The sequence below is a fragment of the Monodon monoceros genome, unplaced genomic scaffold (genome assembly GCF_005190385.1).
Source record: "Monodon monoceros isolate NGI ecotype Baffin Bay Population unplaced genomic scaffold, NGI_Narwhal_1 Super_Scaffold_12, whole genome shotgun sequence".
NCBI classification, from domain to species: domain Eukaryota; kingdom Metazoa; phylum Chordata; class Mammalia; order Artiodactyla; family Monodontidae; genus Monodon; species Monodon monoceros.
In genome coordinates this window covers 52,270,818-52,290,139 of record NW_021703768.1, presented here as the reverse complement: position 1 = coordinate 52,290,139, position 19,322 = coordinate 52,270,818, and the positions used below count along the sequence as shown (strand labels likewise).

Here is a 19,322-nt window from a genome sequence, read left to right as displayed (position 1 = left end):
CACACACACACACACACACACACACACACACACACACACACACACACTGTCTTTCTCTGGCCTGGTCAGTGTATTAGAGGGAACTTTTTTTTTTTTTTTTTTTTTTGCGATACGCGGGCTTCTCACTGTTGTGGCCTCTCCCGTTGCGGAGCACAGGCTCCAGACGCGCAGGCTCAGCGGCCATGGCTCACGGGCCCAGCCGCTCTGCGGCATGTGGGATCTTCCCGAACTGGGGCACGAACCTGTGTCCCCTGCATCGGCAGGCAGACTCTCAACCACTGCGCCACCAGCGAAGCCCTAGAGGAATCTTTTGAAGCTGATGTCATAAACGGCAATTGTAAACTCCCATTTCACTTTGTGTCACTGTTAGTGAACTAGTTGACATTGGTCAGGTCATTTCTGGGAATTCTTATGTTTTAAATATAAGCTGCAAAAGTATACATTCTCTTAGACACCTGAAACGGAAATCCTTAAGACAGCTTTCTGCATCTGACATTTAAACTATAAGGATTGTAAGTAGAAATAGAATTTAAGGTTTACTTCTTCAGATACTTGAGTTCATTAGTTTTTAAATCTTTTCCCATATATACTTCTGAATTTTTTTTAACATCTTTATTGGAGTATAGGTGCTTTACAATGGTGTGTTAGTTTCTGCTGTATAACAAAGTGAATCAACTATACATATACATATATCCCCATATCTCCTCCCTATACTTCTGAAGTTTTAAAAACTATGTACCCTATTGTTTATTTTTCAGTTGATGTCCAACATTTTTTATGTCTAACTAATTGCAAAGGATAGAATTTCTAGACTACTGCAAAAATTAGTATGTAAAAAATAAAAACCTCCTTTAAATATACCTGATTGAATCTAAATGCCATAGCAATTTGGTAACCATCATTATGCATTTTAAAAATACACTAACAGGGGACTTCCTTGGTGGTCCAGTGGGTAAGACTCTGTGCTCCCAATACAGGGGACCCAGGTTCGATCCCTGGTCATGGAACTAGATTCCAAATGCGGCAATGAGGATCTCGCGTGCTGCAACTAAGACCCTGTGCAGCCAAATTAATAAATAAATAAATATTTTTTTAAAAGATTATTTAAAAAATACACTAACAGCTTCTTCTTTTATAGCCAAAATTTGCATATTTTTTCCCTCCTTTAACTCAATATGTCTGCTCTTCCTTTCCCTCCCAGAATATCAATCCTAATGTATATTTTAATATTTCTTAATATATACTTTTAAAATGTGTTTTTATGCTTAAAAGTATTTTTAATTATATCAAATATCTCTGTAACAAAAAAATTTAAGTTGCAATTACATTTTTAAAATTTCCTGTGATCATAAAAAATATTTTTCTGAATTATATGTTCATTACATTACAATTATTAGTTAATAATTGATTAGAAGAATATATACATATTATGAATTTTAATAATTAAATATAAAAATAAAGTTTTTGTTAGAAGATGTATCTTTAAATGTATATTTTCAATTATTGCCGTTACTTCACTACTGCTAGAATGAGGCAGGATTTTAGCACCAATTCGATTTCTTTATTTTGTTTCTATAGATGTGAATGTTGAGAAAATTGGATCACATATGTAAATAGATAAGATGAAAGGAATTTATTATAGAAATATCACTCAGTTCTTTGAGCTCCTTTTGAATTCTTTGTCAAAACGTAACCATGGTGATCTATCATCAAATTTTTTAACAACCCATCAGCTGTTAATTTGATTATATCTTCCTATAAACTTGATGAAAACAAGAAACTACATATAACATATGTAGTCATTGAATGTAGTCATTCTTTTTCTCAGTGCTGACCCTAAATGTTTCCAGTTGACACCCATTTTTTATAGCCAAAGGCAATGAACTATTGTAAAATTATGTGTAACTGAAAGATAAGTCTTTCTTTTATAACGTGGGAGAAATATGATTTCAAAAGAAGCTTTACTTTTTTTTTAGAAAAGAGTAAGTAAGGAAGTTGGGAATCTCAAAAGTGATTTTCTGAAAGCTATCTGTGTCTGCCTACAGCTATCTTAATATTACTCAGAGATTTGTATGAGACTACTACTAAAAGGAAATAATATTTTTTAAGCTATCAGTATCATCATTTGAAAAGAATCATAGTAGTAATCACATCATAGCATCAACCTTTGAGAGAAATGTAGAATATTAAGTTTATTGAATTATAAATTTATAGTGAGGAATTTTTAATGTAAATCTATAGCTGATTGTTTTCACAGAATATATGTCTAATTCAACAAACAGTAAATTCCACCATTATGTTCCTAGAAGAGGTTGACTTGAGTGTGTTGATGTCAAACACAAGAAGACTAAGTATTGATGTTCTTGGAAGGTTATTTGGTTATGTGGAAGGGCTCTCATATGATTCTCTTCCTTTGCTTATGTTAGTCCCTATACCTGAATTATTAGTTCCTCCTCCCTCCTCCCGCCATACACGGACATATTATATGTCTTTATTATAGCTCTTTTATATTGTATTTATGAAGGCCAGTTCATTCACCTTCCTGAACATGTCTCAAATCTAATCCCACTTCTCTATCCCGTGCCCTAGTTCAGACCTACATCATTTCTGAATTGGGTATCATCTTCTCTCTGTGCTCCCTGGCTCTATTCTCTTTCCACTCTATTGTTTCCACCACAAAATTACTATAATGATCTGTCTAAAATACAGGTCAATTCCATATTTTCCTACTCAGAAATCTTCAGTTGCTCTTTCTGACAAATCTTCAAAGTCTGTACACTGCCAAAAGTATCAGTATTTACTTTCATTTATTATCTTGTGTTATCTGTTCTCAACTATCTCTCCAAATTTTTCTCCAGCAACTATTCTTATCTGTATTATACTCATGTCACACAAATTACTTATTCCCTTGAACACATATCATGGTGCATTTATTAGAATGTCACAGTGGACACAATAAGGATTTTTTTAGTGATTTTCACCTAAACTTCTGGCTATTTGTGATGAAAGGCTTAAATTTATTCATATGCAGTACGTAGATCCTTTTTTATTTATCCATTTTTCCATTTATCCATTTATCCACAGAAAAATTTTATGATTTATCATTGAGATATGTTTTTAAATCACATTGATAACACTAAGCATGGCTACAGGACACAGGAAAAAATGACAAAAAAAAGCTTTAAAAAATCAGGGAGGCCATGGTAAAGAAAAGGCTATATTCATAATCCTTAAATGTATCAGGATTTTTCAAAAGGTGTTTTGAAGACACATACACACACAAACATAAATTACATAATGTATTTAATTCCCCTTTATCCATATTAATAAGAAAAAGGACTTTTATGTTTGGCCTATAACCTAGAACTCCATGGGTCGTAACTATCTTTTCATAATTCGCTTTTGGATTCAGCAAGTGAGGTAGCTTGAACTCTAGCATGTTAGAGGTAGGTTCTACTAACAATTTCAACACTTATTAACTGTGTGATCTTTAATAGGTTAATTATCTTTAGTAAATCTCAGTTTTTCTCATCTGTAAAGTTAGAATTAATATATATTCCCTCTCTGTTCAAGGAGAGACTGTATCATATGAGATAACATTTGAGAGTATATGATAAATTTAAAGAGATTTAGAAATATATTGTATCATTGAATTATTCCTTAATCTCTTTAACATTAATTCTATATTTCCTTAGAGGACCTGGTCTATCTTGATGGAAGCCATATGTTGATAAGGCTAATAAATGATCAAATAAGGAAATAAAGGATGTATTGAGGGTTTGTTTTATTTTTTCTTATTTTTTTTCTTTTACGTTTCTTATGTTTCTTCCTTGTTAAAACAGTTTTGGTATGAACCATGATGGAATTGGAAATTCTTGTGGGACGAAAGGTCATGAAGCAGCAAAACTTATGGCAGCTCACATTACTGCAAATACCAATCCCTTTTCCTGGTCTGCCTGCAGTCGAGACTATATCACCAGCTTTCTAGAGTAAGTAATCTCTGGAGAGTGATGATGAATTGCTCCAGAAGTAAGCCATTGATAGAAGCCTAATATGTAGTGCTTCAAACTTTGCATAATGAGTAACTTTTATAGGGCCCAGTGTTCCCATATTTCAGGCTGTTCCCAAAATACTTTACTATATCATTGTGGCAAATTTTCTCCTGCATACTCAAACAGAACACAAACTGAACAGATTAGGGGAACTGAAGCGAGGCTGTAAAAGGGGTTGATGATGTGAGTGTTAGAAATGTTAAATAAATGGGAAGCAATATCAGAAAGAATTTAGATTTATATAATTTAATAGCGCATAAGCCAAGCTTTAATTCAGTGATTACATATTTCACATTGTTGGTAAAAACACTAAGTTCTATAGGAATGCCAAAGTATCTAATAGTAACAAACAACAACAACAAAAAACCAACGCCCAGGAAATGAAAATGAGAAAATGAAAATTTGTCTTTGAAAATTTATTATAGTGACTCATCTTTTCTACAGTTTGAGAACTTCTTTGCTGGTCCTTTAACATATATTCCAAGAGTCTGGTTATTTAAGTATGAAGAATATAAATTAGCTCAGGTATAACTATGTTTAGGAAAGCAGATGTTTCTCCACATGTCATCTGCATCGGGCTCCAGGATTAGACTTTGGAAACTGATAGACTTAGGTCTCACTTCCTAACAGTGTGACCTTGGACATATTACTTAACCTTCCTAATATTCAGTGACCTCATTTGTTGAGTGAATTTAGGTAGTAATACACACATCATCAGGTTGTCATGTAAATAATTATGTATAACACTGTAATGTATATAAAACACTTAATAGACATTCATTAAGTGGTATAGTATTATTTTAAATAATATCAAGGTTTTAAGCACTATTGCTCTATCATTACCTTCAACTATTTTGTGCCATTTTTTTCTGAGGAGGAGAGATTAAATACTTTGTGAAAAAGTGAGTCATACATAAAGTACAGGCAAGCAACAAAAATTCTTTTTAAAAATTGTCTTTGTTCAAAGTTCACCTTAACATGATTATAGTGTAAAATTTTAGAATTCAGATAGGTTATATAGGGCAACACTATTCATTAAAATTTTGGTTCATATCTGCTAATAGCCAGATTATATTCTTAAAACTTATAGTTACATATTTTTAAAAGCCACAAACAAGAGGTTTTCAATTACCTAGCACAATGCTTTACTCAATCAAAGATCAAAAGATAAATGTTTAAAATGGGCTCTTTTGAATTAATTAATGTGATGATGAAATTGAAGGAATTAGAAATTTATTTTAGAAGGTAGCTCTTCTGAATAACCATACTATAACCTAACAATTTTTAATGTTAGTAATAGATTAATTATAACACTGTACTTGCCTTGTGCCAAAACTGGGTAAAGGGCTATAAAGATAGACCACAGAGAATTTGTTTGACATCTTTTGGTAGTAATTAACAGAAAGCACTAGCAATATCATTTTCTGAGATGTTTTTAACAAGATCATATAACCTAAATATTAAACATTGTTGAAGATCTACTCTCCCCAGAAGTCAAGCCAGTCTGGAATTTCTCCCTTGACTTGGCTCATGTTTTTATAATGGAGTCTTAGTGTCTACCACCAGAAAGACAAACTGTATGCATGCTCAGTATTCCTGTGGATTTTTGAAGGCTTTCCTCCGCTTGCTTTTTTTTTTTTTTCCCCAAGTACCATTTCTCTCTCCTCTATCCTGTTTCTATTGCACAGCCCATTTGCTAGGACAATCTCTGTATGCTAAATACAAGGACCGGTTTTGATTTCTTGCCAGACCCTGCCTAGTTAAAGCTCTATGAAGGCCGTTAAACTCCAAAAGGGAATCCCTAAATTGCTGATAAAATACAGTCAAGAAATCACCACTGGTTTTGTCAGAGATGTAAAATTATTACTAGTTGCAATAAAGTGTTCGATTGAATTAATTGAAAGAATTAATCCAAAAAGTATTATGGAAGCCTTATTGCCTCTTTGCATTTTCTATGTGTAAGCATGATTAGTGTTGACAGGGTTGTCATGGGTTTAATTATCCTGTATTTTATAAAAATATTTCTGTTGTGCATCCTCATGGGAATGCTCACAAAGTTAAAGCCATTAGTAAAAGATAGATGTGAAAGACAATGGGTAGAGATTTTGGGGAAAGTTGGTGCTTTTTTTTCCCTCTTTAATAGTAAACTGAACAACTCTGTAATCTGACCAAGCAATAAAGTTTTTTTAAACACAAGGCCCTTTTAAAAGGTCAGTTCACTGGAGCACAAAGACATAATAGTAACTTTCTTGAATTTCTTTTTTCCTCTTTATTAATGCAGTGGACTTAATTGCTTTAACAGCTATGTGTGATATTTTAAAAAATACAGTGATATTTTGATCAGGGATTGAGATTACATTTATGTTTTATAGTTGGCTCAAAAAGAGTCATAACATTTTATTTTTGTTTCTCTTCTCAAGAAAAAGAAATCTTGAAAGATGAATTGTTTAGGAACTGCAGCCCAGCCAACAGAATGCATACTTTTCTCTACTTAGTGACTGTATAGGCCAAAGATGATGGTGGATTTTAACAATGAGCTTTCTATGATTTATAGAGATTCACTATTCACTATGTTCAACTGAAAACAGTTTTATGGCCTTTAAATGCCAATAGAGTAAAAAGTCTCTCGTGTCATTCTGAAACACTAGGTGCTATTGATCAATCAGGAGATGGTGTTTACCAACTCCCAATATTTTTTTTCAGATTTCTTAAACTCGGTGATTCAATAAGTGGTTCATGAATCGCCCAGAAGCCGTCCTGATTAAATAATAAAGAACCCATTACCGTTAAAATGGACGTGTTATGCCAGCTTCTGATGTTTTCGACGACGGCTTTGCAGGTAGTGTCCTTCCTATCTGCCTGCGGGACTTATTTATTTATTTATTTACTTATTTATTTAGAAACTAGAGAAGATGAACCTGGTGTTATGGCTCACACTCATTGATGTCTGTGTGCTAATTTACCAGGCAGTGGAAGGCAGCCAGAAGTAATTTAGGCCAGTTTTTCATACATTTTCCACCACTCAGTGGTAGTACAGAGTAATTTCATATAGTCTTCAAAAATCCTGGGGCCTCTGTGAATCAACTCTTGCTCTATTTAAATTAAAGTCTGTTATATTGTTTGAACTGTCAGAGATCCATAGCAAAATGTCCTACAGTTCCAAATTAAATACAGACTAGCCATTTTCACAGAAAGGATGGAAGCTGAAAACAAAGAGAAGCAACATTATGGTTGAAGATGAACTAGGAAGAAAAGTAGAGCTGCAAGAGAAGTGATATAAGATGAACAGGACAAGCAAGGTGCTTACAGTTTCTCTATAGCAATTACCTTTGAAAGTCACTATCAATAATTTATTAGAGAGAAAAAAAATTTTATAGTTGGGACCTCTTTTTTATGTGGAACCCCAAAACAGCTTAGCAAAACAGATTTCTCCTTCCATTTATCTGACACATTTTGGGACTTCACTCTAACCCATAAATATCTTTGATAAGTCATAACTACATATGGAGAAAAAGAGCATAACTTAGTAAACGTTACTAGAATAGTGTTTGTATATTGGAAGCCTCAAGTTCAGTTGTATTCAAGCATCCTAGTCATATAGAGGGCAAGAAAGAAAGGTCTGACTTAGAGTAACTCATTTTAGAAGGTAATAATATTATTAGTTTTGTGAAGATTGATAGAGCAGTTTATGAGAATGTAGTAGTAGGTAAGACACTTGACTTGCCATAGATGAGTTAACCTAATTCATTTTTGCTTAATTTAGGTATATTAGCACAATTTTGTGGGAAAAAGTAGGAGATGGTATTATCTGTTAACTTTTTGTTGTTGTTGTTAAGAAACTGTTAAGATATGTACAGGGTTATATAGAAAGATTTATTTCTTAAATTGACCCACTGTGTTGTAGACTGAAGGTCTGTCCTTTATAGTATAATTGTTTAAGTGAAAAATAAATCTAAAATTTCAATTAGGAGTATGTCTTCATGTGTTCTGGAAACAAAGCCAACAGACCGTATTTTACATAAGGATCTGTGAATTTTCATTGAAGACTCAACTCTGGCTCATGTACCTATTTTTAAGGCTAATTTTTGAACTATGTAAATAAGACTTCTCTAATTAGAAGTAGAATACATAAAACATGACTGCTATCATATTGCAAGGATTCTGGAAATGTAAACATACTTTGATTTACTAATTTCATAATCAAGGGAAAAGTATGTCTCAAACTAATAGACATTTTTTTGCCTTGTCGTAGAAGCATAAACAAAAGTAGAGTGTATTAATTCAATAATTACCTATAATGCTGTAGATATTAATCAGGATTGCACTTTTAGTTGTGAAATATATGCTGCTAGGGAATTAATCATAGTTCCACTTTTTATGTATACAGTTTTGTTCAGGACAAGTATATCTATGCTTAACAACAGTAAGTTGTAATAATATCTCATATATGGAAACTACAGTGTTCTTCATTTCATTTATTAATGAGTGAGGTTTATGTTTTCTAAGTGAAAAAATTCACATATGACACCAGGGCACAAACCAGCTATACTTAAAAGTGGCATTTTATGAGAAAATTCAAGATGATTTATATATAATATTACCACTATTAATTTGAAAATAGTAGCATAAATAACCCTAGGCTCAGTATCATAAGAATTGTATATTGATTAACTAGAACCCTAGATTAAATAAAAATTACTCAGAACTTCTTTTTGTTAAAAGGAGACAATTACAAAATATAAGAAAATAACTCATATCTAATATTTTTAAGAAAAGCATTGGTACCGGAAGACTATACGAAAATGTTTATATCAGCATAATTTTCAATTTCCAGAAACTAGAAATAACTTAAATGTTTATTAATAGAAGAATGGATAAATAACTGTGGCATAGTCTTAAATGGAATATCAAAGAACAATACAAATGAGCAGCTTACAGTTAAACACATCAACATGGATGTGTCTCACATTCATAATACAGAGCAAAAGAATAAAGTCACAAAAGAAAACCTACAGTATGACTCCTTTTATATAGAATCCAAGAGCAGGCAGATGAATAATTGGGAGATAAATAATTACTGAGAAAACCAAAGAAATTATTATTTTAAAAATCAGAATATTTGTTAATTCTTGGGGAAACAAAGAGGAGTATGATTGAGGTTGAAAACTGGGAAATTTTCTAAGGAAAAAAAACAAAATCACTCCTAGGGTTATATATACATCTCTCAGATTCATGTCCTCTACCTTCCATACCTATATCTGTGATATTTCATAATGGTAATTGATGGTACAGAGGCATGAACGTAACCAGAATTATTATCTTCTAAGAGTTAATTAATAATTGTGGTCTATAGATTTAACTTACTTAAAAGTAGCAGGAAAGTGGCAGACAGGTTTTAGTAACATTATGCAAAAAAAAAATATTTTCGTAGCTTAACCCTCAGTTAACAATTAAAGTATGAAAACTATCTCACCCCCCAAATACTTTAATCAAGGTTTTACTGTATGTAATGTTTATGGTTACTAGAAGGAAAATATGTAGTACATTTTCTACCCAAAATGTACAAACAGTTTAAATCAACCTTGCACGTATCCCACACTTGGTATCCTGGAGCCAATACTAGTAGGTAAGACGCTTGACTTGCAGGCATTGATATTTTGTACAAATATAGCCAAACCCATTTTAAAAGGTCTTTGTTGATGCCATATTCCTAAATACATGTTCATTATTTAAAGATCTATATAATTTTTCACTTATTGTATTTCATACGGTGTTTTGTTCTTCTGCAAAAATATACTGGAAGAGAGAACGAGACGTCTAGATATTTAACTAGACCACATTAATACAAAGCAATAGTTATTTCCAAAGAATTGAAACACAAATCACTTTTGGGATAGACTTTCTCAGAAGAATTTTCTCACAGGTGACCACAGTGCATGCCATTACTTCGTCGTCTGGAGGCTCCTGCAGTGGTCATCTGATTTGGTATTTTTTACAGAACGTGAACCGTGATTTGAAGACCATTAATACCTGGGAACAAGAACTTTAAATGAAGCAATTATTCTTGCTTCCTCCTGGGTTAAGCCAATTCTCAGTTTGCTATCAGGAAAGAATTTTTTCCTCAGGTTATTTTTTCCTCAGGATCCTCAGGTTATCCCAATCTTAAACTCTTTTGGGGGGTCCACATACTTCTTCCTCTAAGTTTTTAGGTTAATTTTCTGTAGTAATAAAAGTAATAATGTACAATAATTTTTAATGGATTTTGAGTTGGTGCCACTTAGGTGAATATATCTTATACTTTCTTTGTTATGCTATTGACAAATTTTTATCTGTAGGATCCTGTACTTAAGTACTTCAGTGCTTAAAATTTTCCCATTGATTTATATAGAACTTAGCTTGATATTTTATTTTTATTATATATTTAGCTCCTTTCAGATAGACTTTTATAGTTTTGTTGTAGATAGACATGAAACTAATATTTTAGGAGGAAAATTAGGAAATTAAACTACTAATACAATTATCTCATAAATTCTTCTTCCATTATACTTTTTCACATTGACCACTTCATCACTAACCTTAATAAAAATTTTGAATTTACTAGTAGAATTACATTTGCCTAAAATTTTCATACCCATATATTTTACATAATGAAATAAAAAGAACTTACTATTTTTTATTTAGTTATTTATTTTTTGCGGTACACGGGCCTCTCACTGTTGTGGCCTCTCCCGTTGCGGAGCACAGGCTCCGGACGCGTAGGCTCAGAGACCCTGGCTCACGGGCCCAGCCACTCCGGGCATGTGGGATCCTCCCGGACCAGGGCATGAACCCGTGTCCCCTGCATCGGCAGGCGGACTCTCAACCACTGTGCCACCAAGAAAGCCCAGAACTTACTATTTTTAAAATTCACTTAGAAATAGTTTTTCTTGCTGAGGTGAGGTACATGACAATTTCTAAAAGTACAAAAAACAGAAAATAAAAAGCAGTCTGTCATGAAATCTGGATAGTTGGGTGAAAAAAAATTGTTCTCAAAAAAAAAAGAAAAAAATTGTTCTCTATTAGTTAGACACCTAGAGCAGTGACAAATGAAATGATTATAATGGCCAATAATAACATCCATCTATTCAGTACCACATTTAATATTCCATTTAAATATTTTTATTGTTTAAAAAATTAATCAAGAGGGGCATAAATGAAAGAAAAAGGGCATAAAGAAGATAATTTTCTATCCTTTGGGTCTTTGAATCTATCACCTTATGCATAGTATGGTTCAGTTTTTTAAAAGTATTTATTTGCTACTGTGCAAATATACATTTTTATTTAACAAATTTGCTTTTGCATTTTAAGAATATGATAAAATTTTAAGTGAATATGAAACATTATTTTGCATGGTTCTCTCTTACTTACCTATAAATGAAAATTTGTACTGTCCTAAATAATAGTTGAGGAACTTCTACTTGTGAAATTATTTTCCTTTGGCAAAGTGGATGGAAAAGATTTGGAAAAAAAAACACAAGTGCTGGCACAATTGACAGGAATGTTGGAAAAAATTTTTAAATGTTGGCATAGGAATTCTTTAAAAATTCTAACTTACTCACATGTGAAATGAAAGTAAAAAAGCATCTGTCCTATTTTATGCACACTGAGTAAATAAAAATGAACAATTATATTTAGCAAAGTATAAAGCTGTTTAAACTAAGATATTCTCTCTGGCTTTTGGCGATCTTTATGTTATTTGTTCCACTGAATTAAAATATTATGTTTGAATGCAAGCATACTTTGAAAAGCAGAAATTATAGAGAGAGGAGAACATTCTCTTTTCCAACTCTGATGATCCTAGATGAAATATGAAATTTTTGAGAGACTAAACACTTCTAATATACTTGAGAGGACAACTTTGGATCTTGGCCTCATCTGTCATTCAGCCCATTTGTTATTGAAATATTTCAAGAAGCTTTGGACATGTCTTACCACAGCATCTCTTGTTCTGCCCAAGGTGGAAGTATATAGATTAGGTCTTTAAGGATCACAGCCACAATTTTTTTTCCACATTTTATGTTTTTGATTCTACTACCAGATGTGGTTATATTTCCACTGAAAACAAACAAGAAGCTTAGAGCAGTATGAAATTGTTTTGATTCCTTCAGAAATTAGTTTAAATCAGTGTTTAAAGGCCAACATGACATTTTTAGATTGTTTTGTGAGATGCTTATATTGTGTCTTGGTGCTGGAAAAAAACTATTGGAGCTCTTATTCAAGTTTTAGTAAAGATATTCTATTTTGCCATATGATTATTTATTTGTAGAATATATTGTTTTTCATGCATCAATTATTAAAACAAAGAGCTCAACACATGGTTTCATAACTGTGATTGAAATAGTCCACAGTGTACCTAATTTCCTTTGATCCTTTATGTTGAACAGTTCAGGCCGTGGTACTTGCCTTGATAATGAGCCTCCCAAGCGTGACTTTCTTTATCCAGCTGTGGCCCCAGGTCAGGTGTATGATGCTGATGAACAATGCCGTTTCCAGTATGGAGCAACATCCCGCCAATGTAAATATGGGGTAAGAAGTCTTAATTCTTATGTTTAGTCATTTATATGTGTTTTTCATGACACAATTGTTAAGATGGAATTTTAATGAATGTAGTTTACCTCTGGTAACAGTATTAACACAAATATGGCCTTTAACACTGCTCTTTTTCTGATATAATTTGTACAATATCTATTTCTAAATGTTTGAGTAATCCTTAATTAGACAAGTTTCAAATGTCTTGTGAGGGTTCTGGGCAGAATTTTAAAATTTTCTAACGTATTCCTTATTTAAGTTCTGAGTTTACAATACCAACTTTTGTTTGCCTTTGAAATATTACGATTTTGAAACCTCCCTGACTCCCCACCTTTTCTGGTACTCTAATAATTGGGTTAAGGGCATTTTTACTTTGGCTCGGAGCCTTTATTTTAACTTATACTTTTAGTATTGAGTCATTTCAAGTTGCTTTATCCACTGCCCACATTCTAACACGATAACTGAGTGCGGACAAGATGACATTAACCCAAATAGGGAAACAAGGAAAATTGCTATGGAAAAAAATGGAGGTATAATGATTGACTCTTCTTGTCTGCCTAAAAAGTCTCAGTGTCTATCTCAAAAAATGTAAAAAAAAAAAATTCTTTTTTAAGTTTCATAGAGAAAGATTTCAGTGTCTAATATAGGAAGATGTTCATAGTAGATACACAATAAAATCATGTTGAGTGAAAGAATAGGATTTTTAAATGAAGAGTTTGTCAAGAAATTGAAAATATATTTAAAAAGCAAGTTTAAGGCTTAGTTCCAACTTTTACGCAAGTAGTGTATTTAAAATCCCTTTTTAAAAATCATAACAATAAAAAGAATTAAGTTTTAAGGTAGTTAAGACTAAACAATATATGCGTTGTACTGTACCAATTATTCTTCTTGGGTACAGTACAAAAGAAAGTGATTTTTTAAAATATTCCTTGAATGACAAGTATATTATTATTCCTAGTAGGCTTTGGCAGCACATTTTGTGCACTAGATTCAAAGATTGTGTGCAACTATCTAAAGATCTAGAGCCTTGAGTAAAACTTTGGCATTTCTTGTCTCTCTGTGAAGAGTCTGTACTTGTTTCTTGTTTCTGTATGGTTTTAGTTTCTTTTTTCCCTTGGGTTGCTTTTTCCCTCAGAAAAAGTCAGTCAAACTTTAATCACAGTCTTTGTATATACTTGTAGCTTAGTAGGTTGAAATTCATGATCAAATGTGATTACAGATTTTCTGTTAGATTATTCTCATCTATGGTCTCTCATTTCTTTGTTAGCAAGTGAAAATGTTAATCTACGTTTAGTGCTATATATTACTAACAGAGTTTCTTGGGTTGTAACAGATTCTTTACAACCACTTACATCTCTTAAGCTTGTGCCTGAAAAATTGGGTTTATACAATTGACAGCACACACACACACACACCCAAAACACACGTGTTTTATCTGGATTATCCCTAAGATTTTAAATGATTCTAAATGCTACTTTAGAAAATAATAGTGGCTTTGAAGGTGAGAATCCAGACAGGTAAACAAGTCATACTTCTGATGGAAGCTGGAGGGAAAAACAAACCAGCCCTGATTTAGATGGCTATCTGAGTGTAGTATCCTGAGATGAATGCTGAACACAAGCACTGGAGGTTTAGAAAAGCACTGTAGCCTTTTAGTGAGGAGATACATTTTGGTGTTGAAGCATCATGAAATGATCCCTCTTTCAACTAGCAGGTCTCTAATGATGATGTCAGGGAAGATTTTAAACAATGATCTGCAGAATGACCCAGAGCTGCAGCAGTGGTCAGCTTTCCATCTCCGTCATGTGGTCATTGTGGGGACTATCAATGACTACATCTGTAGTTATGAAAAATCTTGCCTGAATTCTTTGTGAGTAGGTTCATTAATATACATTTGGCAATTTACCAGTGGAACAGAATAGAGACCCAAAAATGAGCCTATGCATATACGATCAACTGATTTTCAATCAGGGTGCCAAGAATACACAATGGAAAAAGGATAGTCACTTCAATAAATGGCTTTGGAAAAACTGGACAGCCACATTCAGAAGAATAAAACTGGACCCTTATCTTACAACAGATGCAAAAATTAACTCAAAGTGGATTAAAGACAAATGTAAGACCCGAAACTATAAAACTACTAGAAGAAAATATAGGGGAAAATCTTCTTGATTTTGGTCTTGGCAGATTTCTTGATATGAAAAGCACAGGCAACAAAAGTAGATATAGACAAATGGTACTACATCAAAATAAAACGCTCTGCACAGCAAAGGCAGTCAACAAAACGAAGAAGCAGTTTATGGAATTTGGAGAAATTATTTGCGAACCATATACCTGCTAACAGGTTAATGTCCAAAATGTATAAGGAACTCCTACAGTTTTAGCAAAAAAGCAAGTAATTCAATTTAAAAATGGGCAAAGGAACTGAATAGACATTTCTCAAAAAAAGATATACAAATGATGAACAGGTATATGAAAAGTTGCTAAACATCACTAATCATCAGGAAAATGCAAATCAAAACTGCAATGAGATATCACCTTACACCTGTTAGGATGGTTATTATAAAAAGAAAAAAGATAACTAGTGTTCACAAGAATGTGGAGGAAAGAGAATTCTTATACATTGTTGGTGGGAATGTAAATTTGTGCAGCCACTGTGGAAAACAATATGGAGCTTTCTCAAAAAATTAAAATTAGAACTGCCATATTATCTAGGATTCCTACTCCTGGGTGTGTATACAGAGGAATTGAAGTCAGGATCTTTGAGTGTGTGTTCTCATATTTATTGCAACATTATTCACAATAGCTAAGACATGGAAGCAACCTAAATGTTCACTGACCACCAGCAGATTTTACTCAGCAACAACTTTTTACAGCAAACAGCAGCTAACTTGTTCTTGAAACCTTTAGAAAGTTAAAGAGTATGACAAGCATGCAAAGTGCTTTTCATTTACCTGGCACATGGCAGATATTCTATACATGTTTCCCTTTCCTCTGTGAATATCTATGTCATCCATGATACCATCCTATATAGCTGATATGCTAATAGTGCTTTAGGAGAATCTGAGCCATCTGTACTTTGGGGACCATGTTAAGATACTCTAAGGGTCACATTTTGACTCGTTCTCATCCTTCAATCTCAGCTCACATGCAGTTTCTCTTCAGAGAGAGTTTCTCTCTGATCCATCTATATGCAAAGGCTTCTCCTATTTACTTACATTTATGCTCCCAGTTAAAGCATAAAGGAAATTATGCTTTTCATTTCCTTCATAGCACTTATTACAATCCATAATCATTTTGCTTATTTGATTGCTTGTTAATAGTTAAATGTGATCTTCTAGGTAAGGCCTTTCCTAACAACCTTATCTAAAATTGCGCATGCATGCATGCACACATGTACACAAACACACTCATTTCTTCTCATTTTTCCTTGCTTTATTTTAATCCTTACCATTTGTTACTTTCTAACATACTATGTATTTTACTTGTTCATCTTGCTTACTGCCTGCCTATTTATTCATGGCTATTTATAAAGTGAGTAGCACAATGCCTGCCTCATAATAGGAGCTCATAAAATATTTGGTGAATAAATGAGTGAGAAGAATTATCTGGCAAAGAGAGAGAGGAGTAAATTGATACAGCCACTATGGAGAACAATATGGAGCTTCCTCAAAAAACTAAAAATAGAACTACCATATGACCCAGCAATCCCACTACTGGGCATATACTCTGAGAAAACCATAATTCAAAAAGAGGCATGTACCACAATGTTCATTGCAACTCTATTTACAATAGCCAGGACATGGAAGCAACCTAAGTGTCCATTGACAGATGAATGGATAAAGAAGATGTGGCACATATATATACAATGGAATATTCCTCAGCTGTGAAAAGAAATGAAATTGAGTTATTTGTAGTGAGGTGGATGGACCTAGAGTCTGTCATACAGAGTGAAGTAAGTCAGAAAGAGAAAAACAAATACTGTATGCTAACACATATATATGGAATCTAAGAAAAAAAAAAAAATGGTCATGAAGAACCTAGGGGCAAGACAGGAATAAAGACACAGTCCTACTAGAGAATGGGCTTGAGGATGTGGGGAGGGGGAAGGGTAAGCTGTGACAAAGTGAGAGAGAGGCATGGACATATATACACTACCAAACGTAAAATAGACAGCTAGTGGGAAGCAGCGGCATAGCACAGGGAGATCAGCTCTGTGACCACCTAGTGGGGTGGGATAGGGAGGGTGGGGAGGGAGACACAAGAGGGAGGGGATATGGGGATATATGTATATATATAGCTGATTCACTTTGTTATACAGCAGAAACTAACACAACATTGTAAAGCAATTATACTCCAATAAAGGTGTTAAAAAAGAGAGAGAGAGAGAGAGGAGAGAGGACCTTTGTGAAGACCATGAGGCTGTGTATTTGAAGAGCTGAGAGAAGGCCAGTGAGGCCGAAGCTCTCAAAGCAAGCATCATATACATGAGGCAAGAAAAGAGTAGGATCCAAATTATAGGCCATGTTAAGAATTCTAGGTTTTTAAGAGCAATGGAAAACTACTGAAAGATTTTTAATGAATGAAACCAAGATAACTTATTGATGTGCAGAGAATCACGGAATTTCAAAGACACATTATCTTAGGAAACAAATATGATTTTGTAATCTGGGAAAACCATATTGGAAAATTGATGACTTTTGTAAAGTGATCTATGTCCTCTTCCCTTCCCTTTTCTCTTCCCCTCCAAAAACACCCTACACAGAGTACTAAAGCAACTCTGCCACTGATAATACTCCCTTATAGCAATGCCCTTGTTTTTCTAGGGAATTGCAGATTTACTCTTATTTTATGGAAGGGTGCTGCTCCATAATTTTATGAAATGAATGGAGGTGTTTATGTACAGAAGTATGTGGGCTTCATAATTTTGACTTTAATATTGCAGAATCCCAGTGTATTGTGGTGGAAACAGAACATACAAAAAGAAAATATGACATTACTTTGGAAACTTTAAGACTTCTCATTCATTTTGAATCTTTCCAGGGGAAATATGTTTGTGGCAAGTGCTCTATTTTACTTACAGATCATTAAACTTTTTAATGTTTCTCTTCTACATACCTCAATTAAGTGATTAATGATAGAATAATCTGTAAATGGCTAAGTGTACTACATTTGTTCCATACTTTAAGTTATGAGAGATTTTTAGTATCTAATATTAGACATGAAAGATCAAGGGAATATATATGTTTATATATAAAATTGGATTTATTAATTTATAGTAAGAAATGTAGCCTCTCTGTTTATATTCAGTCAACTGTACTGAAATCTGAACATTTTATTACCTAAGGAAGTCTACCCGGTAGACAAATTTATTATCAAAAGTTTTTTGGTAAGCATAGAATTAAAATACAGGATAGTATAAATTATTTTTATTTAACATGTTAATTAATATCTTTAATAAGCATCCCATCAAGCTGTGTCTGCCTGAAGTATAGCTCTTTGGAGTAAGGGTAACCTGCTAAAGATAAGATATTTGAGTTCTCTAATCAGGGTATTATCCCTGTGGAGTATACTTAAGACAGACCTCTTTTGTCTCTTAGACTCAGTTTTTAATGTTTTCATGGTTACTCCCTTTTGTTTATTATTGTATCACTATCAGTTAGCTAAGATTCAAGTAATTTTTGCTTTCTGATTGAGAATCATTCCAATACAAATACTTTATTAGTCTTTTTAGGGTACTGTTGGCTACCTACCGAATTTTATTTTATTTTTTTGCGGTACTAGGGCCTCTCACTGTTGTGGCCTCTCCCGCTGCGGAGCACAGGCTCCGGACGCGCAGGCTAAGCGGCCATGGCTCACGGGCCCAGCCGCTCCACGGCATGTGGGATCTTCCTGGACTGGGGCACGAATCCGTGTCCCCTGCATCGGCAGGCAGACTCTCAACCACTGCGCCACCAGGGAAGCCCCCGAATTTTATTTTTAAGAGATGCAGATAACTTGGGAGAGGATAATAGTGAAATACTTAGAAGTACATATAAGGGAAGTTTAAAGAAATTGAGTTTGAATAGCCTGTGAAAAAGAAAACTAAATGTTGGCTTCAAAATCACTTTCAGGCTTTGGAACATTTATTGTAGTTTGATTCCTGGTAACAAATTGTTCTCCTTCCCCACCAAGAGCATAAAAAAACACAGTCGCCTTAATTTTTACAGCTGGAAGGTTGTAGATTAGGTGGTAGGAAGAATTTCAAGTTATTAAATATTGAAATTTTGTACTGAGGGAGATTGTAGAATCACTTTTCTTGAGGATTTTAAGGTAGCATAAATATTCTACAATATGGTTTGATATGGGCTTAGGGAATAAAAGGTATGGAATTGTTTTAACACCTCAATATTCTTTTGGAGTCCAAACATATATATCAGGCATATACTTGACAAGAAGTTGACGTAATTTTTATTTTTCCTTGAATTTCAAGCCAAAATCATAGGTTCATAATCATTTGTGTTCTTAGAGATCAGTAGTTTTTACTCTGGGTTTGCTTCTTAGAAGTATTTTTTTAAAACAAGTTAATAATATTTAACCCTTTCAAATTGATAATTAATTTTTTAATCTGCATTTCTAGATTAGTTTTTTGTTTATATATGTATATATGTGTGTGTATTTAATGTATATATAAAATCCATATATAACAAAAAATATAGATAG

General features: G+C 33.4%; 1 protein-coding gene across 1 annotated transcript in view; it reads left to right on the top strand.

Annotated features, from left to right (window-relative positions):
- The window catches only part of ADAMTS6 (ADAM metallopeptidase with thrombospondin type 1 motif 6), a 261,001-nt gene that overhangs the window by 137,900 nt on the left and 103,779 nt on the right, over window positions 1-19,322 (top strand). Inside the window, exons 9-10 of the mRNA XM_029218816.1 lie at window positions 3,843-3,989; window positions 12,476-12,617. Coding sequence (XP_029074649.1) covers window positions 3,843-3,989; window positions 12,476-12,617 — 289 coding nt within the window. The remainder of the gene's footprint in view (window positions 1-3,842; window positions 3,990-12,475; window positions 12,618-19,322) is intronic.